Source organism: Myxocyprinus asiaticus, chromosome 27, assembly GCF_019703515.2.
Source record: "Myxocyprinus asiaticus isolate MX2 ecotype Aquarium Trade chromosome 27, UBuf_Myxa_2, whole genome shotgun sequence".
Lineage (NCBI taxonomy): Eukaryota > Metazoa > Chordata > Actinopteri > Cypriniformes > Catostomidae > Myxocyprinus > Myxocyprinus asiaticus.
The window spans coordinates 34,657,162-34,684,980 of record NC_059370.1 but is presented as its reverse complement, the minus strand read 5'-3'; the positions used below and the strand labels follow the sequence as shown (position 1 = coordinate 34,684,980).

The 27,819-nt window shown below is 37.8% G+C and overlaps 1 protein-coding gene across 2 annotated transcripts in view; it reads right to left on the bottom strand.

The window, feature by feature from the left end:
- LOC127418211 (slit homolog 3 protein-like) overlaps window positions 1–27,819 on the bottom strand; it is a 235,366-nt gene that overhangs the window by 23,695 nt on the left and 183,852 nt on the right. For both annotated transcript variants that reach the window (XR_007893387.1, XM_051658665.1), the window contains exons 17-29: window positions 26,073–26,147; window positions 25,378–25,521; window positions 22,637–22,780; window positions 17,877–18,040; window positions 15,218–15,353; window positions 14,707–14,775; window positions 14,051–14,122; window positions 13,810–13,881; window positions 12,507–12,578; window positions 10,883–11,046; window positions 7,943–8,067; window positions 4,103–4,200; window positions 1,692–1,831 (exon numbers count right to left, since the gene is read on the bottom strand). Coding sequence is in view for 1 of the 2 variants with exons in the window: in XM_051658665.1 (XP_051514625.1) it covers window positions 1,692–1,831; window positions 4,103–4,200; window positions 7,943–8,067; window positions 10,883–11,046; window positions 12,507–12,578; window positions 13,810–13,881; window positions 14,051–14,122; window positions 14,707–14,775; window positions 15,218–15,353; window positions 17,877–18,040; window positions 22,637–22,780; window positions 25,378–25,521; window positions 26,073–26,147 (1,475 nt within the window). In the remaining variant the exon portion in view is untranslated. The remainder of the gene's footprint in view (window positions 1–1,691; window positions 1,832–4,102; window positions 4,201–7,942; window positions 8,068–10,882; window positions 11,047–12,506; window positions 12,579–13,809; window positions 13,882–14,050; window positions 14,123–14,706; window positions 14,776–15,217; window positions 15,354–17,876; window positions 18,041–22,636; window positions 22,781–25,377; window positions 25,522–26,072; window positions 26,148–27,819) is intronic.

The window sequence follows — 27,819 nt, the reverse complement described above, 5'->3', positions numbered from 1 at the left end:
CATTTTTGTTGCAATAATCTACCAATTGAGCTAGTTGGAAAAATGCATGTGCAGACGACACAAGTTTAAATCTGGTTCGGGTCATGTCCCGATCCCATGATTCGCTCTCAGACATAAGCCATCTGCCGCTGAACGCTAGAAAAAATAACACACAGTGAACCACACAATGGTTTCAGCTTCCATTTTCATCTCTATTTTGCATAAATTTCCCCAGAGGTGACAATTTTGTTCTCTCAAACACATGGGATGGAAACGCTGCTTTATTTGCAATTTTTTTGCGATATTCCAATTTTGCTCATAAATTAAATTTGCTACTTGGATGAAAACATGACTAATGACATTTTGAAAAATGTTCACTGTCCAAGGATGAAGCTCAGCCACCCTGTCTTCACACAGCTGGAGATCACATACTGGACATCTCCAGCCAAATACATGAATCTCAGTGTAACTCATAAATTAGCAGTGAACTATGGCCACCCTAAAAATACAAGTCCCGGTGTGCCTAGGGGTACTAAGTTAAAATAGGAGAGATAAAAAAACATTAGTCTGCTGGAAATGTAAGCGCAGTGTAGTTCTAGCAGGAAGACAAGCAGTTGTACATCATCACACCATTAGCTAGGTAACTCCTAGCCAATCACATATAAGCCATCGCTTATAAATCTGCTCACAATCTATCACATTGCTGTTTCAGCGTGCTAACACAGCAACCTCCACCACCCCACCGACACCAGTTGAGTCTTGTCCTGCACAGGGGTAGGCTCCTCGCCCCTGCCTCCTATTTCTGGCAGGATCTGATGGTTCCGAGTACAACTTCTTTGGACCGCCAGATGGGGCTTATGCGAAAGAGAGACATTACATTCCTGTTTTATATTCATCAAATAAATGTAATCTAAAATTTTACTCAAATCTGCGAGTCTTCCTGATAGAACTCCTTTTCTTTATTTCATCTAAAGCTAGCCCCATTCACTTACATTTTAAATGTCGAAATTACTTTTTGTGATAATCAACATAATGCCACAAATGCTGTTAATTGAGCTTAACTTGTAATGAATCCAGAACATTCCTTTTAGAGTAACCTCTGAGCAATGCATTTTTTCCCACTGGGATGGTTTAAGACTTGGCAACTAGATACTGTGAATTTAAGGATGTGGCCCAAAATGTCAAGCTTTTATCACAGCAAGTACACACACAGTCTACACCAACTGTACCCACGTCAAGGGAGGTGGCAAGGGAGCATGCAGCTTTAATGACAGGGCCTGCTAGGAACACTTGCACTTCCTGTCTTCCTAAGAAGAAGAAGGAATGTAGAGAGGACAAGAGCAGTGGTATCACCAGGCGGCACTTGGCTAAGGCGAAGTGGAAAGGAGCAGACGGTTTTAACAACAGCTGTGCTGAGTCAGGAATGATGTCAAAAGCTGGTTTGTTTAGTAAAACTGCCCACTACCAGCCTTAAGATGTATATTATTTTGGTTTCCTAATGTTTACTTAGCCACCTCAGTTGTGGCTAGTGGACATAAATGCAATTGGCATAAGCGGACAAGTATAATGACCTCATTGCGGTACAACTGAGAAAGACAAAGAGGGCAATATAACTAAGGAAATGGAAAGAAAGCATCTGAAGCACTCTGAATGTGTTTAGAGACTCAACAACTGTTAGTTTTATTATTTTTTTTTAAAAGTTGGATTGGTACCTTTGTAGTTAGGCGGGCAGACGCAGGTGTAGTTGTTGATGCCGTCCACACAGGTGGAGTTATTCTCACAGTCATTGTCTTCACAGTCATCAGGATTCACTTCACACTGCTGGCCCTCAAACCCAGGCGGACACACACAGCTAGAGGAATGGGAAGGAGGAAGGCAATGATCAATACTTCAAATGTTAGAACAAAAGGAAAGACAATGCACATGGTTTTCAGTTATTCAGCTCTGCTGGTTGACACCCTGATACAGAGAGAGAGTGATTTTCATTAGATCCACAGCCAGAACAATGTCATTTGTCTATTTCATCGTTCATTGTTTAGTCTCTAAATCTCAAACCAACACCCGTCATTAGCGCGCTGCTCATTTGAGCTAACAGGTCGAAACATTGATTTCTGCTTTTAACACACAAAACAACAATGTTAACACCACATTAAAGGTATTGTTCACCTGAAAAAAGAAAAGTCTGTTATCTAATCAAACTGTTTGGTCTCACACAAAGCTACCGTATGGCCAGGGTTTGGAGGGTTACTTTTGAAATATATTCCACTACAGATTACAGAATACATGCTGTAAAATGTCATTTGTAACGTATTTCATTAGATTACTCAAGGTCAGTAACGTATTCTAAATACTTTGGATTACTTCTTCAGCACTGGTAGATTTTTTCACTTGTTTTGACTATAAAAACTCTGCCAGTACAGTAAGACAAAATACACATGTTAAAAATACATTCTCTGAAAAACCTAAATATCTTATGCAGTGTTGTTTCTAAAACAAGATAAATCAAATTGATCTTGTTTTAAGGATTTTTAGATATTTTTACAGGAAAACAATACAAACATTATTATCAAGAATATGATTTTTGCCCTAATATCAAAGATCTTACTTGAAAAAAAAAGAAATTATGATCTAACGTGAATTTTCTTGTTAAAAAAATATGATTGTGCCTGGTAACATGTGCATGTAAAATGGCTAGAAATAGCATTTTAGCTTAGCATAAAACTGACGATTTACACGAGGTTTATTTCTATTTCTTCTGCTCCAAACTTACTTCTCTGTCTGCTCGTATGAATGTAACACATCATAAGAAAGTGTTTCACCGCTGTTCAAATGCACTTTGGATCGCATCATTTAATATGTATAAATGTTTTCCATCTGAAAGGACTAAATATTAAATGAAACAAATGACAATAAAATGCAAAGTAATCTCTTCAGCAAACAAAATACTTTTTGAATGTAACTGTATTTTAATTACCAGTGATTTAAACTGTAACTGTAGTGGAATACAGTTACTTATATTTTGTATTTTAAATACGTACTTCCGTTACACATATTCACGTTACTCCCCAACCTTGCGTATGGCTGTAGAAGAATGGAAATACAGTGCACACAAGTACTATGGACTTTTATGATACTTTTATGTTCTTTTTTGAGCTAATTATTGGTCTTTTAGAGTAAATTATCTCAGAATTTAGATTTTTGGGTAAAGGATCCCTTAAAACTGAAGGCAGAAGTGGGACAGAGGCGATCATGTGATGCTATACTGATATTCATAGTTTCTATTTTCATTTCCACTCCTCTCTGTTTTTCTCTTTCTCTCTCAATCCTTTAAATTCTCACAGATTGGCGAAAGCCCAGTGTTTGATAAACCTCCATCTCCATGGCTACTACATGATTGAGAAAAGGCAGTAACACTTATCTCACACTGTAGAAAGACCTACGCCCGGCTCTACCCATCCACCCTGTTCCTGCCCACTGCCTGCCATTTCTCAGGGGCTGTGCCAGAACCAATCAATATCACCCCCGCATACATAAAAACACACAAACCTCGACAATAACACGCACACAACATCACTTCTCCAGGCCAGCCCAGTCAAATCTCTGGACTCATTTGCTGTTTTTTTTTTTGTAATGTAATTGGGATCCATTCCTGCTGCACAGCATGTGAAGCGGCTGCCTTCAATTACAATAGAGGCTTAAAGTGACAAAAGTTGCCGGGTTATATATAAGACACAGGGGATGTTTACTGTTCCCTTACTATGGTCTGTTTGTTTCTTGCTTGTTTCAAATGGCCCTGGGTAATACAAGCTTTGACATTTTAATTTACAGATTTTCTCAAGATGTGCATTTTAAAACTAAACTAAATCAAATTAACAGGCAATTATTTTGGCCTGTTAGCTACTTTTACTGATGGGGATAGCAGAGACAGGACAGGAAATGAAGGGGAGAAGAGTGGAAGATGGGAACTGATGTAAGCTGGACTCAAACCCACATCACTGGCATAAGCAACATGGCCTTTTAGATATTTTTTCAATATTTTGAAGCATGCACGCTAGCCACTTTCTCGCGGGTCCAACAAATGTATTTATTTTTTATGGCTGACAGAATATAACAGATACTCTACCTGTACTGGCCCTCATGTCCAGGTGTGAGGTGGCATGTTCCTCCGTTACTACAGGGCAAACTGATGCAGGCGTTAATGGGGATCTCACAGTTACGGCCCTGAGAATAAAGAAAGAAAGAAAGAAAGAAAGAAAAAAAGCGGCAATGAGCATGAACTGAGAGAAAAAAATAGGTCAGGTTTAAAGGGATAGTTCACCCAAAAATGAAAATTTTCTTATCATTTACTCACCCTCATGCCATCCCAGATGTATATGACTTTCTTTCTTCTGCAGAACACAAACAAAGATTTTTATAAAAATGTCTCAGCTCTGTAGGTCCATACAGTGCAAGTGAAAGGTGATCAGACTTTTGTAGCACCAAAAATCACATAAAGTTAGCATAAAAGTAATCCATATGACTTCAGAGTTTGAATCCATGTCTTCAGAAGCGATATAATAGGTGTGGGTGAGAAACAGATAAAAATGTAAGTCCTTTTTTACTCTAAATCTCCACTTTCACTTTCAAATGTGAAAGTGAAACTAAACAGGCACAACATGTGACTTTCAGATGTAAAAGTGAAAGTGGAGAGTAAAAAAGGACTTAAATATTGTTCTGTTTCTCCCATACCTATTATATCATTTCTGAAGATATGGATTTAAACACTGGAGTCTTATGGATTACTTCTATGTTTCCTTTTTGTGATTTTTGGAGCTACAAATGTCTGGTCACCATTCACTTGCATTGTATGGACCTACAGAACTGAGAAATTATTATAAAAATCTTTGTTTGTGATCTGCTGAAGAAAGAAAGTTATATAGATCTGGGATGGCATTAGGGTGAATAAATGGTGAGAGAATTTTCATTTTTGGGAGAACTATCCCTTTAACACAGGCTAGGTACTGACTACTGTATACTGCTTACTATAAAAAAAAAAGATTAAGTATAGTAGTGGGTGTAACTCCACGATAAATCATTCAAACTACGTTTGTCACATCATGACCTCATCGCATTACATGTTTAATTCAGTGAGTGTTTTAATACATTTTTGCATAAAAAGTCCACATTTGGTAGTCTGATCAAAAAATGAGTCACAAAAAAGATAACACTTGATTTTACTTTCAGTTCATCTATCACATTGGAAAAGGAAGGTCAAGTCAAGCGCATTGCATAGTGAGAGTTAATTTTGTTTTTATGTAATATGCACTTTTGTACTGTTTGTTTTAGCAAAAGTAGAAAATTTACATGCAGACAGTATATAGACTATCTTAATTCTGCAGCAATAGTAAGAGTAGTAAGCTAGTATGCTATTCCAAACAAAGCCACAGACTGCTCCTATCAGACTTTACATCATGAGTCAAAGGTCACAATCACAATGGTTACCACAGATGTCAGAAATGGAGTTTTAAAATGAATAAAATGCCCATAATCTACAATTTAACATGATGAATTGTAAACACAATGACAACTCAAATGTTAATTGCAATTTACCTTTCAAACAAGGTTAAACATTGGCTATTAATGCTGGTGATTTGTTTTCTGTTGCTATATTGCAGTCCAAAGAAGACTTTAGTGTAATATCGAGGTTTATAGAAGTACCCATATTCTTTTTGCACTGGGCTGGATTTCTATGACTAACATTTCAAACACTTCCATGACTAACACTTCAATTTCAAACAAAGGATTTTGCCACCGATATGCCTGTTTCTTGTGCTCTTCCCAAAGCCCCCATATGTCTCAACTTTGTCTCTTTCTGTCCCTCTGTTTTATCTCTCTCTCACCCTCCAACTTCAGTACTCTTGAACATTCTAATTAATCTTCACTTTGAGGACAGACTTGTACACAAACACACCTGCACTGACCTTGGGAGCAGAGATTTTAATTAAAAGACAGACCATTGGTTTCATCTTGTAGAGGGCAAAGGGTCAAGCTCTTATCTGTTCTTCAACAGAACAACTCTGACAGGAATCCCATAACCAAACAAAAGGTTAATGATTGCATGCTGCAGCCAGGACACACACCACACCACGCACACACACACACGCACACAAGCACACAAGCACACACACGCACATGTGCACCCTCATGTACAGTATGGAGAACTAACCGTGAAAGCTGTGATATACTTAGAGTAGCTCAGGAAGATGGATGAGTGGGGCTGTCTTGCATATAATGATGTGCATAACTCAGAGGAACATTGTGTACAGGTGCATCTCAATAAATTAGAATGTCGTGGAAAAGTTCATTTATTTCAGTAATTCAACTCAAATTGTGAAACTCGTGTATTAAATAAATTCAATGCACACAGACTGAAGTAGTTTAAGTCTTTGGTTCTTTTAATTGTGATGATTTTGGCTCACATTTAACAAAAACCCACCAATTCACTATCTCAAAAAATTAGAATACATCATAAGACCTATAAAAAAAACATTTTTAGTGAATTGTTGGCCTTCTGGAAAGTATGTTCATTTACTGTATATGTACTCAACACTTGGTAGGGGCTCCTTTTGCTTTAATTACTGCCTCAATTCGGCGTGGCATGGAGGTGATCAGTTTGTGGCACTGCTGAGGTGGTATGGAAGCCCAGGTTTCTTTGACAGTGGCCTTCAGCTCATCTGCATTTTTTGGTCTCTTGTTTCTCATTTTCCTCTTGACAATACCCCATAGATTCTCTATGGGGTTCAGGTCTGGTGAGTTTGCTGGCCAGTCAAGCACACCAACACCATGGTCATTTAACCAACTTTTGGTGCTTTTGGCAGTGTGGGCAGGTGCCAAATCCTGCTGGAAAATGAAATCAGCATCTTTAAAAAGCTGGTCAGCAGAAGGAAGCATGAAGTGCTCCAAAATGTCCTGGTAAACGGGTGCAGTGACTTTGGTTTTCAAAAAACACAATGGACCAACACCAGCAGATGACATTGCACACCAAATCATCACAGACTGTGGAAACTTAACACTGGACTTCAAGCAACTTGGGCTATGAGCTTCTCCACCCTTCCTCCAGACTCTAGGACCTTGGTTTCCAAATGAAATACAAAACTTGCTCTCATCTGAAAAGAGGACTTTTGAACACTGGGCAACAGTCCAGTTCTTCTTTTCCTTAGCCCAGGTAAGATGCCTCTGATGTTGTCTTTGGTTCAGGAGTGGCTTAACAAGAGGAATACGACAACTGTAGCCAAATTCCTTGACATGTCTGTGTGTGGTGGCTCTTGATGCCTTGACCCCAGCCTCAGTCCATTCCTTGTGAAGTTCACCCAAATTCTTGAATCGATTTTGCTTGACAATCATAAGGCTGCGGTTCTCTCGGTTGGTTGTGCATCTTTTTCTTCCACACTTTTTCCTTCCACTCAACTTTCTGTTAACATGCTTGGATATAGCACTCTGTGAACAGCCAGCTTCTTTGGCAATGAATGTTTGTGGCTTACCCTCCTTGTGAAGGGTGTCAATGATTGTCTTCTGGACAACTGTCAGATCAGCAGTCTTCCCCATGATTGTGTAGCCTAGTGAACCAAACTGAGAGACCATTTTGAAGGCTCAGGAAACCTTTGCAGGTGTTTTGAGTTGATTAGCTGATTGGCATGTCACCATATTCTAATTTGTTGAGATAGTGAATTGGTGGGTTTTTGTTAAATGTGAGCCAAAATCATCACAATTAAAAGAACCAAAGACTTAAACTACTTCAGTCTGTGTGCATTGAATTTATTTAATACACGAGTTTCACAATTTGAGTTGAATTACTGAAATAAATGAACTTTTCCACGACATTCTAATTTATTGAGATGCACCTGTATTTGCATGCAGGAAGATAGGCAAGCCTTTAAACAGCTGATATCCCAGGATGCTTCTGGGGAAAGAAAAATGTATTCACCTTGTTGCCAAATGGGCAGGTGCAGTGGTATGAGCCAGTGACATCACTAACACACGTCCCGTTGTTCTGACAAGGGGCTGCCAAACAGGGGGCGCACTTGGACATCAGATTCAAATCTGCAGGACCTGTATGACAAACACCACAGATGTAGTGAAATATAAAGGTGTGAATGTTTTTGCTGTTTCAAAGGGGGTGTGACCAAAAAATAAAACATTTGAGAACCACTGCCTCAATTCATCACACAACTTCCATAATGCAACATATATTTTGAGTGAAATAGAATATTCTGTTGGAAGAAACAAAGGATGGGACTATTTTTTCTCTATCCACTTGGCCTTGGTACATCATCAGAAAACAAAAGTTGTTTCAGAGGTGGAGAAAGTTATAAAATGTAGATTTTTTTTTTTCTCCTTTTGGAACAACCTGGATTGAATTATGCACAATAGAGCACAACAATGCCCGCTCACTTTTTTCTGCTATCTTGGTTCCAGAAGTATTACATTTTTTCCATAAGGATTTCATAAAATCCTTAATAAAAGAGTTATAAGCAGTAATTCGAACCAACCAGCTCCGAGGAGAATCACAAGATTACAATTTTGTTTTTAAATTATTTATTTGAAGAAAAAATATTTGAAAATCGGACAGAAAAGGTACAAAAAGGTACAACTGTGGGCATGAACTATTATTCATTATCAGGGGCGGGTTTACGATTTCTGAGGCCCCAAGCAACCAACCAACACGGGGCCCCGTTTCGAAAAATTTTGCTAAAATATGACAAAATTAATTTAAATCATCATTTTAAATTCTTCCTATCAGCCGTTGTAGCCAAGTATATTCAAAATATTTAATGAAATACAAATCTATTTAAAGATAATTAATGCATGTTTTCCAGTTTTTCCACAATACAGTGATTAAAAAAGCAAAATGTACCTACATATATGTTTACAAAACACTTTGTGTGTGTGTGTGGACAGGTTTAAGTGGTTTATGAAGACTTTTAATTAGGTTACAAACTGGTAATTACAAGGGTATTATGCTATAAATATGGTTTATGAGCATATTTCTAGTGTCCCCATAATTCAAATCGCTTAAAAAAACATACTAAATGATGTTTTATTGAAAATGTAAAAAATGCAGAATGTTTTTTGTGAGGGTTAGGTTTAGGGGTAGGGTTAGGGTTAGGTTTAGGGGATATAATCTATAGTTCGTACAGTATAAAATTCATTATGTCTATGGAGAGTCCTCATAATGATAGCTGCACCAACATATGTGTGTGTGTGTGTGTGTGTGTGTGTGAGTGTGTGTTGTGTGTGTGTGTGTGTGTGTGTGTGTGCGTGTGCGTGTGAACAAGGTGTGCAAAACACTACTTCACCCAGTAACATTTTGAAATTCAGTTGTTACACTATATATTAATATTATATCCCAACAATTATTTATTGTTGTCCAGACTGTCATTATAATATGATATAGTATTATTATTATTACTTTAAGGATTTGTTGTATACAATAGTACTATAGTTCTGTCTTATATACTTTCACCTGGATCTTATATTCCGATGCTGCAGTGTATTGTTCATCATGTTGCAAAAGGCTGTATTTTATGTAGGCTAAGCATCGTAGGCAACATTCGTTACAGTACTGTAACAGTAAACATACAAGCCACGGTGACCCCTCAGCACACTACAGCATAAAAAAAAAAAAAAAAATTGCCGTTTATTAAGAGCTGAAACTTTGCTTGGTTCAGAATAATCTGGAATAATGTTAAAAATTGTAACAGTCACTTCTTTGCAGCCTGAACTTGTTCAGAACGTTAAATCTTTGTGACACCTGCGCTAAAAACAGTGTAGACGCAGCACACCTACTGAAACAGAACGCAGGTGTCTCGACATGCGTTTTTGAAATCTGAAGTTATTTTTAACTTGACACGGTGTCTAAAAATGTGCCGGTCCTACATGAGACACTGAAGAAACAGTGAGACGCGGTACAGCAGTCAAGGACGTTCGTCCAGTGTGTGTTTACATACAAAAACAATGAAAAAACAGAGTAGAAGCACGCAAAACGGCCCCTCATCCGTTTGTGCGTATCTGTGTGAATGAGCGCACGTGGGCGAAACAAGTTTGGAAGGCCTGTATATTTTTTTTCATAAATTACAAACCCGAACCCAAAGTCCTACTGACCCGAACCCGGTGGCTTCGTGAACCGCTCTGAGACTGCAGACAACAGCGTATTCGCGTGTGTACCCAGAACAACATGTCACCCCTCAAGTGGTTTTTGCAGAGATTTCCTACTCCGGCTAGTGGGCCGCCACGCAATTGCGTGGTTTGCATGGTGGTTAAAACCGCTACTGTTCATTATATTCCTATATTGTTTGAGAATGTATGGAGACTTGATTGTATAATTTGCAGTGCTTTGTTTGCTGCGATTCTCTGGTTGATCTTTCTTTGCAGGATCATGGGTTGATTAGTTGATAACCAGAAATTCTGCTATTACACACATATTTTTTTTTTAAAACTAAGTTGAATTATTGCAGGCTGATGGATTCAGCAGAAGCACATACCATCGATTAACAACCTCAGAGCTCATGGTGGGTCTGTCTTCAAAGGTGTATAAATTATTGTTAAAAATCAGTTAATCTATGGAGAAAATGAATATGATTTTTATATCTGGGACCAGACTTTTGCACTCTATTAGACCAGTGGCATTTAGTAAGGAAGTAAATAAGGTCAATTTTGATTTCATGTTGTAGAAGAACTACTAAGAGTGGCAAGTCTCATTGAAGCCATGTTCGCTCTCACTCTCTCTTTAAACGGACTCCATTTTAAGGATTTTTTCTAACCTGACATGATCTTTAATCAGTCTCTGCTGATTGGCTACTGAAGAGACAGAGGTGTAAAATATCTAGCTACTCCAGTCCATAGAAGACAAGGTGGACAGAGTCACCTTTGCACTGGAAGCGGTTAAGGGGGGTGGTGAGCAGCAGTCGGTCCGCCATATCAGGTGGTCCAGTGCAGCGGGCGATTCCAGGCTCTTTAAACCCAGCCTTCACCCACTGAGACAACCAGCGTAGCTCACAATCACAGTATAGAGGGTTAGCACCCAGAGCCCTGCATGGCAAGAGATGAGTGTCACACACAAACACACACATTCAGGATACAATGCCAACCTCTTCAGTTTATAAAGACTTAATATAGGCTACCTTTTTATTTGCCAGTGTTGAACTCCAGTGAGCAAGGTGGGTATAAATCCACCATGTATAACATAATTTAATAATAGCAAATAAGATGTACACAGAATTTTACTCCTAAAGAAATGAATTGTAATTTTGAAACATTCTTCATAAAATCATGACCACTAACATGAGATGAGGAGTCTTGTCATATCAGTGGCCTTATAAAAGCTGTTTTATTCTACATGGGGCAGGGGCACCCTCATGGGGGCTGCCATTTTAGAATCACATGACCTGCTGAATACTACTCGCTTAATCTCAGTAACTTGTCTTGTTATTGGACTTTCACATGGGTGATTGTGAATAGTGAATTTCTACAATGGCATCTGTAAATTAAAACTATTGATTTTGAATGATGCTGCATTCACACCACTAGGTGTCACTCACTGTAAGTCAAAGATGACACAAACAAAAAGTTACTGAGTGCACCTTTAACTCGCCCTCATGTTGTTTAAAACCCATGTGACTTTCTTTTTTCTGTGGAATTCAAAATGATATTTTAGGCAGTATGTTAGTCTCAGTCACCATTCATTTTTATTGCATTTTTTTCATACAATGACTGTGAATAGTGACCAATGCATTCTGCCTAACATCTCCTTTTGTGTTTCACAGAAAAAAGAAAGTCATATGGGATTGGAACAACATGAGGGTTAGTAAACGATGACAGAATTTTCATTTTTGGGTGAACTATCCCTTTAAATCATCACTTCTTTTACACAGTATTAACTCTAATTTCACTAAAATATTTTAAAACAGAAAATGCTTACTACTCATTGACAAAGTTCGATAATCTTAAAATGACCAAATATCAGCTAATTAATCACTTTTAAAGATAACCCAAATGCATTTTCCTTCAGTTCTGTCTGTAATGAAACACAGAGCCCTTATTTCTCAATGGTGATTTTTTTCCCTTAAAGCTTTCTTCTTCTTCAATGAAATAACAAGGGACTACAGTAGCTCCACTCTGGAATGGCAGCAAGAACTACAGCCAGAGGGGAAAAAAACAACACAGCCATAAGCCTCTATAATAGATGCCTTTTAGCAGTAATAAAATTTACAAAGATTTCCTGTGGGCCTTGGTCTCAGAGCGCAGAGCACAAGCCTGCTCTATAGCAAAGCTGCATTCTCTCTACAGGTTGCACCTGGTAATGAGGTAAACGTACATTGAGTCTAAAGACCTGAGCTGGTCTCTTAGGCTGAGGCTGGGAGTCCATCATTAATAGAGGCAGCGAGACCACACTCTTACACTGGCACACACACACACACACACACACACACACTCTCTCACACACACACACACACACACACACACACACACACACACACACACACACTTACAGATGAGACAGAGATGTCAAGTGGCTGAAGGCTCCCTCCGGAATGGTTGAAAGGTCATTTCCGTGGAGGGTTCTTAAAGAAAAGACAGAAAAGATATTGAAAAAAGCATGAAGCATGGGGAGTTGGCTTCATTGTTTTCCACACTATAAATGATGAGAGAGAGAGAGAGAGAGAGAGAGAGAGAGAGAGAGAGAGAGAGAGAGAGAGAGAGTCATTCACGGCATTTAGCATGGATTATAAAAAAGTGCTGCTGTTTTGTGAAACACCAATGGGGATGCTAGATTTGCATTGAGATTTTATTGCATTTTGTGTCATTTCTGTTTAATAATTTCTCCTGTTCTTTTATGGGGAGCTCAACCCACACATATACTGTACACTCAAGCAGCAATCTGAGCCCCTGGTTGGACAGCTGCGTCCCTTTGAGGCCCTGGCAGGGACAGCCCTGGGGCATTCTTGGAAATTAAAAAGTGACAATGACTGCATAGCAGACCTGGCTTAAATGGGGCTGGAATAAGGTGGGTGTAATTTCGTCTATTTAACAAATATATGCACGTAGGGTGTTGATAACCTACCCTGGAGCCGCAGAGTACACGATCCAGCTTTATACAAAGGAACTGTATATCTACTGCTTTTTTCCTTCAGAACTGGCTGACGCCATGAACATGGTGTTCTTTTTAGCATAAGTTGCTCTGTTCAAGCAGTAATCTTTTGAATTTAAGTTCAAAAGGTTAAAGGTTTTTGGCTTGCTCTATTGGTAGAGCAAGACTACACATTTTCAAAATCAAGTTAGCAGTGGGTTGTCTACACAACTAGTCGAGTAATCATCTAAAGAAAGCACAAAATAATTAGGCTGGTTCACCTAACCCAATCAGACAAGTTTCTTAGTGGGCGGTCAAATGAGACACATTTTTGTGTTCAAAAACAGCTTGATAGAAAGCAACAGAATGGAAAACAACACATGGAGAACTACTTTTAACTTAATACATCCTCTTAAAAAGGTCACTTTCATGTCACCAAACTGTCCAAGGGGCTGTTCAAGATGAAAACTTTTTTTCATCCGTATGCACTGTTTTTTTTTCTATGTAAGCATGCTATGTGGATGTCTTTGAATCAACATGTAATATAAATGAAATAAGTGAAAAAACAAAACTAACTGACATCAATAATCGATTATTTGACCATCGTGACTCATCTCAGAGAGGTGTTGGGAGCATTGGGAGTTTCTTTGTGTGTGTGATGTGTGATTTATATGGCTGTGCAGCAGATCATTTGTCCATCAGGTAAAAACAAAAGGGAGTCTTACAGCAGGCGGAGAGACCGCAAGCCATCAAATGCATGAACCGGGATGCAGCGGATTTGATTATAACTCAGGATACTGCAAAAAAGAAAGAACAGACAGAGGGAACAAACAGTCATTTTAATGTCAACAGTTCTCCAAATAAATTTGGTATTTTTAGTCACGTTCACATGACAACACTGACAAACATACATCTGCATACAAACTCGTGCCAGTGTTAAATTGTTGGGTTATCAAGTTAACTTACAGAGTGGCAAGCTGTGTCATGTTGTTGAAGGTGAGAGGGGCAAGAACATTGATGCTGTTGTTACTGAGATCTCTGCAGAACAGAGGAAACACACATAAACAAAGTATATTTGATTTGATACTCGACATATGGCAACAAAATTCCTTTACAATTGCAGCAAACACAACTAAACACAGTCTTGAGATTTGTACACAGGTGGTAATTATTTCCTGATTTATGAACATTCCTAACATTTACGTGTTCCAGACCCTCACCAAGTTTGAAATCTTTAAAGGAGAAGAAACTTTATTCAAATGTATTGATCTTTTAGTTGCTGATTTGTTTGTTAATTTACCAATTCTGTTGAAAAAACATCTAAAACCAGACTAAGCTGGTCAGGCTGGTCTGTTGGCTGGTTTTAGAGGGGTTTGGGGCACTTTTTAGCTGGTCAGGCTACTTCAGCAAAAATGGTTAAGCTAGTTTGAACTGTTTTAACCAGCAGGGTGATGTGCTTCTGTAGCTCAACTGACAGACCAAGGTTTTGCAACACCAAGATCATGAATTTGATTGCCAGGGATCACACATTAAACTGTATACTTTGAAAGCAATCTAAGTAACTTTGAGAAAAAGCATCTGCCAAATGAATAAATGTAAATGCAAATAGGAAAAATACAAACAGCAGTGATAGTTGTTTTAGATTAGCCAGCTCTTTGGGCACGGATATGAGGAGGTTTCCTTCCAAATATCTGAAACAACAAGGCATAACCTGTTTACAGACAAATAGTCAAGTTTTCAATCCTTAGACATGTTAAAAAGCAAAACAAAACTTCATTCCTAATTTCATTTTATTCTAAAACCAAAATTTGGGGTCTAAACCAGCCAAATTGACTTTCAACTGACAAGTGGACACTCAACTCGCAATCCAATCCAATAGAGTTTAACGTTAGCTTAGCATGTTGCTAAGCAAATAATACTATATGCAATGACATTAAACAACGAAACTATTGAAATAAAGTCAAAAATCCTTTTTTTGGAGTGAGGTGAATTTTTAACAGCACTGGTTGTGCAGAGATAAAAAAGATTTCACTCTAAATGGAATAAGATAAAACAGTATGAGTTATCCATAACAGGTTTACAGTGACGGACAAGAAGAGAGTCAGAAAAAAGCATCTAGAAGGAAAAACTCACAATTCAGTAGTGTCTTTCGGGATACCCTTGGGCAGAGAATGCAGCCCCCGGTTACTACAGCGCACCACTGTATCTGAGCATGTGCAGGAATCCGGACAGCGAGGGGCTGACGGCAGACAGCCATTCTCTTCAATACCTGAGAGAGAGATATTTAAATATTTTATGCTCCTTTACATCATGCAAGAGAAAAATTTAATATGTGTTGCTAACAGCTCTAATATAGAAACTCATCAATTCTTCAGAAGGAAGTAATAGACGACAGAGGAAAAGAGTCAGAATGGATGAAAAAGCACAGGTGCTCTGTGCACCCTGCAAAAATGAACCAAATTTCACTATTGCATTGGACCTTTTCCAATTGTATGAACAAGCCGGGTATCATTATTGCAGCACACACTTGCTCATAATAAGTGATACAGTGCACAGGAATTTTAAATCAGCATCTAAATATTGCTTTTGGCCCCACTTGGACCCCATTTCCTGCAAGCAATACTTGTAGCATTCCTCCCGAGATGCTTTCATTCAAGCTCTGTAAAATGCTATCTGTAAGAGGCTGAATTACTCTGCAGATTAAAAAGAAACAGCAAATTAAGCCATAAATGGGAGGTAATGGAGATCGTGATATGCTCCGACAATAACACACAGACCAAGTCTGGCAAGGAGAAAACTGGACCTGAAATTGCAAACATAGAATAGCCAGGGGAGCCGTGGGTTTGTTTTACAATAACTGGACTTCTTCAAACTACAAAAAATATCTTCCCGTAAATCAATTTAGCTTTACTTTGTTAGTCTTAAGTGTAATTGCAGAGTGCTGAAAATAGCTGAATGTTGTGGTGGTGAGATTTTTGGAACTGAAGTGTTGATGCCCTCAACCCTGCTCAAGAAGGAAGAAAGCAAACTAAGCTTTGCCTCGCTCAATGAAATAACAGCGCATGAGCCCTGACTGACAGGCTCCTCTAACTATTGCACCTCAAGCTAGGGTGATTTCTCACACTTTGAACCTCTGTATTTCAAAGTGCTTTGCTGTCTACAGTTGAGCAGGCTCTCTTAAAAAGAGCAAAAGAGCTGTTTCTACCCACAGCACCATAGTATTGACAGGGAGGACTTTCCCTGGCCAGAAAGAAGCCAAACCGCAGTTCCTGTTTCTCTGTAAAACTTTTTGTCAGTCTCAAGGGGTTCTGTTTCCAACTTTGCCTTTATGGACACAAGTTCTTCTCTATGAAAACCAAAGTGAGGGGACATTGAGGCCTCTTCGCTCAGCATTTAATTTGCCCTAATGGTGCCATCTCATTGCGACCTTGTGCAAAGTTGGCCCGGTGTGATTTACACTGATGCTTGAAGCAGGGAGAGTGGGATGAAGGTATGGGAAATCCGAGGAGTTGGAGCATTGAGCAAGCCTCAATCTGGAATTTGTGGCCTGATCTGAACAGTGTGATTTCATGGGAACAGGAGATGGATGTGGTGTAAATGGCACAGGCTATAGAGAAAAAAGTAGCTGAGGTCTGCAAACCCTTATTAATACACAGGCAATGGTCCTCTGCTTTAAATGTGTGTTTATAACCTTAGGTCAGTATCAACAGAGGAGTGGAACAGTGTGGAAGAGAATGAACACTAGAAAGTTGGACAAATGGGAGAATGGATGGATGACAAAATGGGTAGAGAGATGGGTAGATTGGCCTGTAAATAATGTCATATTTGCATTAAATATAAGGATATTTTAAAACTCATTGGATAAGCCAGACATTTTAAAATAGCTGATATACACTGTAAAAAGTGTAAAGGAATAGTTCACCCAAAAATTTAAATTCTCTATTCATTTACTCACCCTCATGCCATCCCAGATGCGTATGATTTTTTTCTGCTGCTGAACACAAAGATTTTGGTCCAGTTAATGCAAGTGAATGGTGACCACAACTTTGAAGCTCCAAAAAGCACATAAAGGCAGCATAAAAATTAATATGACTCTATTGGTTAAATCAATGTTATTAGAAGCGATATGACTTGTGTGAAGGAGAAACAGACCAATATTTAAGTATTTTCTACTATAAATTCTCCTCCCTGCCCAGGAGGTGGAGATATGCACGAAGAATGTGAATCACCAAAAAACAAAAACAAAACAAGAAGAACTCTTAGGATAGAAGAAAGTACTTAGGAGGGCAGGGGAAAGTGGTGATTTATAGTAAAAAAAAGACTTAAATATTGATCTGTTTCTCACCCAGACCTACAATTTAACTTCTGAAGACATGGATTTAACCACTGGAGCTTTTTGGAGCTTCAAAGTTCTGGCCACCATTCACTTGCACTGTATGGACCTACAGAGTTGATGTGTTCTTCTAAAAATCTTCGCTTGTGCTTAGCAAAAAAAAAAGTGAAAAGTAAAAGTGAAAGGTGACCGAGGTTAATATTCTGCCCTTTGTGTACAGTTGTACAGGTTTAGAACAACATGAGGGTGGGTAAAAAATAATTTTTTAGTGAATTATCGCTTTTAGGTAACAACTACACACTTTCAAATTTTACAGTGTGCGATGCACAACCTGTCATGGCTTACTGTTTTACAATACTCTCTTTGATGCAGGCACTTACAGAGTTACTGAGCCATCAACAGAGCGAACTCATGCATAAGATATTGCGCAGGAGGAAGTGGCATAAAAAAGTGTCATACCATCACAGGTGAAATCAGGCATGGCCACATCCTGTATGGGGATCTCCTTCAGGAAGGCAGGTTTCTGACAGCGTGGGTTGCCACTAACCACCCTGGTCTTCTTCAGCCAGACTCCCAGCCAGGCTAAGTGACAGTCACACATGTAGGGATTAGACAGCAGGTTACTGTACACAAACAGAGAGAAAACACAAACCTCATTATAATATAATTACACTGGAAAGCAACCAGCAGGGTAAAATTACCACATAAACTATTGAACCCTTGTGTGTCAATTTAAAAAAGTTACTCAGTGACAAAAAACTGACATAATAATATTAGATATTAATATTATTTTCCACTTTCAATGAGTTAATTTTTTTAACCAACATCAGTCCTGAACATAACTACCAAATATTCATTCATTTTCAGGATTTTAACCCTTTAAACACCAGTTTGTTTATATAATGTCACTGTTGTTTTATATGAAAAAAAAAAAAAAAAAGAATTATTTTTCCATGTACTAAATGCAAAGGGGATTTTTTTTTATTTATTTGTATTATCACAGTCTGGGATATGTCAATGATTAGCAACAACATAGATTTTGATGCATTATTATTTTTGGTGCAGTGTCAGATTTAAAACAAAAACAGTACCTTAGAGGACAAAATGTCTGCGTCAAAAAACTGCCATAAAAATATTATATATTAATATTATTTTCCACTTTCACTGACTTATATTTTTTAACCAACATCAGTCCTGATCATAACTACCAAATATTCATTCATTTTCAGAATTTTAACCCTTTAAATGCCAGTTTGTTTGTCACTGTTGTTTTTACACACACACACACACACACACACACACACACACACACACGCACACACACACACACACACACACACACACACACACACACACACACACACACACACACACACACAATTCTCAATACACACATACAAAACACACTGACATCCATACCAACACACCCACACAATTTTAGCTGCATCATTTATTCAGTTGGCCTGCAGTGCTCTACAACACAGCAAACAGAAAATAGGAAAAAAGCATGTATTTGCTCCATAAGCTAAACATGAGAAAAATGGCACCATCTGATGGAAAATATTAAAAATTAAAATTTTGAAGCCAGGGCTCCAGAATGAAAGCATAATATTATAGAATTCATGATTTTATGCTTTAATGGCACTGGGATCAAATATTGCAGTTTTAATGGGTTTCAATGGGGACATTTTTGTCCTTAAGGCCCTGAGTGTAACTATTATGTGTACACAGTGTATTATAGATGTATTACAGGAACTGAGGTTGAAATTTCACCTTTGGCAAAATTGATGCTGTTGGCATTAACACAAATTCGAAAAACAAAAATGTCCCAAAGGTCGCACAAGGGTTAACATCCATCAATTTAACACAGCAGGAAAAACGGCATGGTTGGATTTGCATTTAAACAGCAATATAATTACATATTACGACTGCAATGCAACCTGCTGACAATCTTTGCTGAAATCTCTGCAACTTTTTGTTGTAGTTAACATGTAATAACGTGGTTATAACAGCCACTTAAAGCAAAGTGCTTCAAAAATAAGATGAGGGCTGAGGAATCAGACACAGACACATTTTCGTCAAGTTTGGGTACAGAGTAATCCATCAACCGAGGGCTATAGGGACCGCTGGAGTAGAGGCTTCGAAACCCACTTATTGTTCCATTTTTCATGCGTCCTCCCTGAGCTCTGAATGTTCAGGCAGTGGAGCAAGGTCCTAAATCGTAAAAGTTTAGCCTTGAGATGTAGACGCCACCAGCAATGACTCTAGAAGGCCCACCAGGGAAGCAGTTGACGGCCCACTCAGATGCCCGTCTGACTGATACATTGCCGAAACACATTAGATATAAAGGCACATAAGAGCTCTTTAATACAGTGTAGGAAATAGAGTGGCTGAGAGTTTCTGCTATACTATAGCCTGTGGGATAAATTAATGATGTATGCTGACCTTCCGCTGCTTTGTCAATAGATGCTTTTCAGCTTAAGAGCATGGGTACATGTTAACACCACCCTCTATCTGACTCCAGCAATGTGTTTACCTTTAATTATTACTACACCACTTTCTTAATACATGACTGCATTTAAAGGGCAAAACAGCAAGACAGTGACTGAGAGAAATAATTTCTGTAGCAGTCAGTACTACTGCCAAACGTAGGGCCATTTTTGGATTTCAGCCGAAAAGGGATAGCTCACCCAAAAGTCTTTATTTACTTACCCTCTTGTTCCAAACCCATATGACTTAAAAAAAAAAAAAAAGAGATTTGCACCTACAAGCATGCTAGTATCAGTTCTATTCACTTTGATTGCATCCTTTTTCCATACAATGAAAGTGGTGACATTCTGTGTTTGGACATTCTGCCAAACATCTGCTTTTGTGTTCCAGTGATGGAAGAAAGCCATATAGGTTTAGAATAGAATGAGGGTGAGTAAATGATGACAGAACTACTAGTTTGGGGTCTATCTATATCTTTAAGTGCAAGAGGTCACAAGTTTGAATGTTGTTTGACTGACAATTTTTATGAATAAATTGCAGGTGGTAAGATTTATGCATCTAAAATGAATAAACGGGATGCAGCCGTAAAAATAAACAGCTATTTGTATGGTGATAATCACAAATCTCAGCCACAAAAGTATCCTCTGTCCCAACTGCCCACTCCAGCCCTGCAAACTCTCTGCCTCCTGGAAACACTCATCCACTCTGCTCTAATTTCAGCAGAGGTGGAGGGATGAATGATGGAGTGAGACAAAGAAAAGGGGAATGTGTGCTCAGCGCTCCTGCTGCACTAATACGGGAAAAGAACAGCTGGGAAGGGTCTCTCTCTCTCTCTCTCTCTCTCTCTCTCTCTCTCTCTCTCTCTATCTCTGGATATTTTTAGCTGCCCTGTTCTGTAGTGGACATGGCTGTGTCAGCCGCTGGATAATTAGAGAGTTGGCAGAGCAAAAGGAGAATAAAAAAGAAGAAGTGAATAAGTCTCAAAGCAAAAACACAACAGATTGATGGGAAAAGTTGTCTTTTGGCGGAAGAGAGTTCTACAATTTTCCACACTGTTATAAATTTCCATACAGATTTCTTATCAATCATTTAATGAAAAAAGAAACCAGAGGTATACAAATGAAGCAAATTAATTTTGTGTTGTATAGGGTGATGTCATTTGTTCAATGGGGAATTTAGAACATTTAAAACATTACAGCATGATTTTCTGTAAAGCTGCTTTAAAACAATGTGTATTGTGAAAAGAGCTATACAAATAAAAATGTCTTGACTTGATATGTAAACTGCAACTTTGTTGGAGCTGTGGTCTAACATGCTAACATGTAACATGCTCTGACACATTGAGGCACAGCGCTCATGCGGGTGACACTTTCACATTTTGGCTTGTGACATTTTTGTTCACCTCTTTTCTCCCTACCATTATTCCAAAAAAAAAAAAAAAAAAACTCTACTGACTACTAAGCTGTTCTATAGCCATTAGCTACAAAAAGGACGTGTAGGTTGTGAGAATTTGAAGATATTTATGCCTTAATTAAAAGGGAAATGTACTTTATGCTGGTTATATGTTTTCATTGTGTAAATCCTCCCTGTTATTTATGCGTGTTAAACCTGATTAGGTGCACAGAACGAAAACCTCATGCAAATAAGAACAAGCCTCAGAATCTGCTCACCTATTTCGGTTAGTAGGGAGGGTTCACTGAATAAAAAAGTGAACAAACCATGTGAATTGGTGCACGTTGTGATGTGTGCCATGAATGCATATGATATGATAATTCAACTGGTTACAGATGCTCACTCTGTTGGCAGTCATCATTTCCATTATTTTTTTAAATTATGATTCCACTTGGTTATTTTGAATGCTTAACAGCATCTGTTTCTCTATGAACATCTGTGAGATCTCTTTCAATTTTCCCTGTTGATCTTTCTCTTTCTTGTCATTTCCCCAAGGCTGTAATAGACTCTTATGATTAGGATTAATTTCTGTTTAGCAGTTCTTTGTTTACTTCCCCTGCAAAATGCTATGCCGGTATTAATCTGACTTAAAAATGTATTGCACAACATTCTGTCCAGCTGTTCCCAATTTTTTTTTTTTTTTTTTTTTTTTACAGCATATAATCAAAAACAAAAATGTGATGGCAGTAGAGTGTATTCAGTAAATTTGCCTTTGGATGGACATTATCATTGTTCAGAATATTTTGTCAGTGCAGCAATTTTCTTTTTTAGCCATTTTTGAATAATTCTCCCTGCCCTCAGGGGCAAGCCAAAGCTTTCTCATCTGAAGTTCAAGAACAACCGTTTTCAACCAAGACAAGAAAACATAACCTCATAATTTTGAAAAACATCTGCAAACAATAACGCATTAGAAAAAAATGGATTCTTTTGCTTGAACCACTTCCTCATCCGTATTGCATATGGAGAAATAATATGCAACTGATTGATGGTGATAAGCTGTGTTTGACTTCCTGCGTGTTTGTGCACAAATTAATTGAATTTTTAACCAAAGCTTGTGGGTTTGGTAAAGACACTGCAACTTTGATGAATAGTTTTATCAGGCAGTGATTGTTTCGCTATAAATTCTTCATAATTAAGTACTATTATTTCCATTTTTTTAACACTAAAGAATTTCAGTTGGTTATGGGTGCATAACTGATGGACTGAGCCCATTATTCCGAGGAGCATGAAATTACCCAATTTCTTAGTACATCTGTGTGTGTGCTTGTAGGACTCACATGGTAGAGAGGGAATGCAGGGTGTTGAAAGCTCCTGGGGCGATAGTGGAGATCCGGTTATCGTAGAGGGAAAGCAGGCGCACGGAGCTCAGGCCGGTGAAGGTGGCGTTATCCACACAACTGATCTGATTACTCCTCAGCATCCTGACAGGAACACAGAGGCAGGTCAGAACACATTCACTTTGACAGAGAGCCACACTGAGCTTGTATGGAGGGGGGAAATGGAGAGTTTATTAAGCTATATATGGCTGCTGTAATGCATTCAGTAAATAGTGGTTTTAGGGTATGATTGCTAACATACCTGTTCAGAAGCATTATTTTGAGAGAATGTGGAAAGCATGCAGAGTGTGAGCGCATGTGCGCACACACATACACACCGTTGTTGCATATGGGGGGAAAGTACAGTATATACATACAGAGACAGGGGTCTAGAATGAGATTACATGATGGACTGGCAGTGTGTGGTCAAATAACAGGAGGGAAATTTAATGGACTGTTAGCAGATGGCCATTCTGGAAAGAATGTGTATTCACTGTGTGTTACTGTGTATTCACATGAACTATTGGTTAACTACAAACTATATTAAAGGGACATTCCACCCAAAAATGAAAATTCTCTCAGCATTTACTCACCCTCATGCCATTCCAGATATGTATGACTTTCTTTCTTCAGCAGAACATAAAGGAAGATTTTTAGAAAAATATCTCAGCTCTGTACGTACTGTAGGTACATACAGTGCAAGTGAATGGTGATCAGACTTTTGTAGCTCCAAATATCATATAAAGGAAAAATAAAAGTAATCCATATGACTCTAGTGTTTCCATATCCATATATGGATCCATATCTTTAGAAGCAATATAATAGGTGTGGGTGAGAAACAGAACAATATTTAAGTCCTTTTTTAACTCTAAATCTCCACTTTAACTTTTACTTTCAGATGTGTAAGTGAAGCTAAACAGGCACCACATGTGAGTGAAAGAAAGCGAAAGAGAAGATTTGGAGTAAAAAAGGACATATATTTTTTATCTGTTTCTCACCCACACCTATTATATCTCTTCTGAAGATATGGATTTAAACATTGTAGTCTTATGGATTATTTTTATGTTTCCTTTATGTGATTTTTTTTGGAGCTACAAAGTTTTGGTCCCTATTCACTTGCATTGTATGGATCTACTTGTTCTAAAAATCTTTGTATGTGTTCTGCTGAATAAAGAAAGTCATACACAGCTGGGATCCATGAAGGTAAGTAATAGATGAGAGAATTTTCATTTTTGGGTGAACTATTCCTTTAATAACATTTTGTGTGCATGTGGGACAAATTTATTCTCGAAATTGAGCAAAATCTAACATTTCCTACGGTAAGGTTAGGGTGTGGGTTATGGTCAGTCATAATTATAATTACGTACTGTACAGTATGTCTAAAAATTAAAAAAGGTTTCTGTAAGGGATAGATTAAGGGATAAGGGCAGGGTTAGGGTATAACCTAAAAAAGTCAATGGAAAGTCCCCAAATGAAATAAAAACTGTTTGTGCATTTCTAATCAAATGATCCTTGGAGAACAAAATTGCTAAAAATGTCTTTAATAAATAAATTGTGATTTTTATTAAAAAAAAAAAAAAAAAAAAACATTTTATACAAAAAGGTTTTTTTTAATGCTAGGGTCTACGTAGTGTTAGTGTGTAGTAATTATAATCAGCTTTATTTACAAACAATAGAAGTCTTTTGTTTAGTCTATGGTTTTCTAGTCAATCAGACAGTTAGGTAAATGTGTTTGTTTGTTTGTTTGTGAATGATGTCATTGGAGAGTGGTCTGTGCTCTAACCATGTACATCTGCTCTCTGAGATTCTGTCTGCAAAGCAGACACAGGCCGCTGAGGCAGCTCGCTGCTTGACATGAGATACGATTAGAAGAGTTTATGTGTGTGTGTGGTTGGGGAGGGGTGAGGTGCCCAAAACAATCAGGGTCTCCTAAAGGCCCTCAGCAGCACAAACGAGCTAAACGCAAACCAGAGCCTGCTGATGAAAACCTGAAAGCAGCAAATTCGGCAGTAAACTCTGACAAACAGGGATATGAGAAGAGCAAACTCAATTTGGACACATACTCCTGGGATTTGAAAGCCACTAAATCCAATATTGCAGGACCATGATTTCATTCATTTGCTCCTATGCACTCCTCTCTCTACAATTAAGCTAATTAGAGAAAGAGCAGACCTTAGGAAACCTCTTTCGAAACCACCAGTCTTCGGAATATGCATTGTATTATCATCTTTGGGCCTGATAGCACACCATCATAGAGGACATTCATGCGGTCAACATCTTGATTTTTTTTGTTTTGTTTGGAAAACATTTACAATGCTTTAGAGGAATAGTTCACCCAAAAATTTTAATTCTGAAATTTACTCACTCCCATGTCTTCCCAAACCCATAGACTTTCTTCTGTGGAACACTAATGGCAATAATTAGGCACGTTAGCCTCGGTCACCATTCACTTTCATTGTATGGAAAAACTATGAAAGTGAATAGTGACTGAGGATGAAATTTTGCTTAACATCTTTTATGCTTCATGGAAGAGAGAAAGTCATTAATGTTTAGAACAATATGAGTAAATGGACACATAATCTTAATTTTGGGGTGAACTATCCCTGTCAACTCAGTGTTTGTGGGTTTATATTCAGAATCCAACAGTAACATGCTTTTCTTTTTTGAAAAAGGCTCAAAGGTGAAATGGTGGTGATACTCACAGTGTTTTGAGGCCGCTCAAACCCTTGAACATACGTCCGTTGACTGACTGCAGTTTGTTTCCTGTCAACAGCAGTTCCAAAACCCCTCCGGCCCCATCAAACGCCCCTTCATGGATGTCCCGCAGTTTATTGTTACTCAGGTTTCTGCAAAGATGGAATTGAAAAAGACGTCAACTCCCCTTGAGCTCTGGTACACATGCACTTCTTATAAACCAAGTAAGACACATACTATTTATTACTTTGACAAATGACAGAAAGCTGCAGGGCATTGCTACAGTGTGCAAATATCTTTGTTTCATTATCAGAAATGAATATGTTGTCATTGAATCCTAAACACACATTTATGATGATTCACGGCTACATTTTAAATCGTGGTTCAGTAAAATGTAAGGTCAGACTTTTAGATCTGCCCAATTTATAACTGTGCTTGATAGTAAGCAATTTCATGCATGCTAAATCACTGGCTCTCTTCCTTAGCGAACACAGCTTTTTCCATTCTTGGAGTGGGCCGCAAATATTGTCTGACAATAAATCACTACATGTTTTTGCATTAAAATTGAATATTCCAGAGCCTGTTCTGTCCTTGCTGTCCATTGCATTCACTGCATACAAAACTGTTGACCTGAATATCCCAAATACACAAATTTAATTCAGCAGTCCAACTTTTTTTTAGGAGCAAATAAACAAATTTGTACATCTTGCGCAGGTTTGGGAGCTTTTTGAAGGCTCCTGTAGTTTCCAGGATGGAGATTTCATTGTCGTTCAGCCGTCTGGTGTAGAAAAAGAGAGACAGAGAGAGGTTAATAGTTCAGCAGTAAGAAGAGTACTCCCAAAGCATAATAAGGACAAACCTCACTGAAGCATGTAAGAGTGAGATGAAGACAAGACAAGAGCTGTGAATAATGGTAAATGATTGTCATTCAGACTCTGTGTTTCATTCCCAACCATATCTTTTATGAAGAGACGGTGTATAATCAACACTGTGATGTCATAATAACAAATCAGTATCGGTCTCAAAGTGTGAGCCGTTGATATGTGACTAATACACATTCATCTCTGGAACTCATCACCAGTCATATCGACATGCAAAGAATAGCAATGGATGTGGAAGCGGGGATAATGATCAGTGAAGAATAATTGAAGTGGAGAGTCAGGCCTAAAAAAGAAAAGAACATGACAGCATAAAAAAAGAGGGTATGTTTTAGGAATGGTAAAACACTATAATACTCATACAACACGGTATGTATACTATGTATGCAAACTGCATGGAATGCCCAAATTGTGTAATGTATTTGCCAAAAAGTGCAGTACATAACCAGAGCACACTGCACCGTATAGCGTATCCCGCAACCAGTGTTGGGTAGAAATGGATTTAATGCATTCTGGACTATGTAATCAAATGACAAAATCAAACACTTAGATTATATATATATATAAAAAAATAGATTATACTTTAAAATGCAGGTAATCAGATTAATCCAAAGTTAATTACCATACAGTATGTGTAATACAAAAGATTATGTTACTGATTACAATTTAGTTATGTAATTTGTAATTAGTACCAAATTAAATTTGAAAAGTAATCTACACAACACTGCCCACAACATAATGCCAGAAGTGATTTCAACTAAAATTTTTAACATATTTTTCTTGACTCATGGACAATGTTGGGCAAGTTACTCAATGAAAGTAATTAACAAGTAATTCACTGCAAATTACAAATTACCTCTTAGATTATATTACTGATTACTTAATTAAAAATTAATCACATTACTAATTAATTTATAATTTAGTTACTTTCGAAAACATTCAAATTATATCTATATTTCCTGGTCGCTCTCTGTTGCACGCAAGCCACACACTTTTTTCTCACTTACAATGACTAGTTAGGGGGCACACACCCTTCAGCTGTCAAACGGATGTACATATTAAAACGTTTTAAATGTGTTTTACATAAATAATATTTTTAGACATTTGTGTTAACAAGTAATGTACTTAAAAGTAATTTAATTAATTGAAAGTCTGTAACTGAAAACTGATTACAAGAATTTAAAATGTAATGTTACACTACTTTTTGAATAAACTGTATTGTACTGTACTGTACTGTAAATAATTAATTTGTAATCAGATTACACCCAACACTGCCCTTGGACTTCCAAAGATTAAGATATTTTCACACCATTGGTTAAAAAAATGCAAATAACTGGATAATACTTGCAGACACTTGCAGAGGTGAGGTAATGTGACAACAGTAGTCGTAGCATAATACTGTTTGAAACATTTATCATTGCATAGTGTTTCATATACTGTTTTTTAAAATTATTATTATTATTTTTTTTTTTTGTCTTTATTGGGACAGGTAGAAGTATAGAATTGACAGGAAGCGATGGGAGAGGGATTGGAGAAAAAAATGCTGTATTCAAACTCTAGTTGCCCATCACC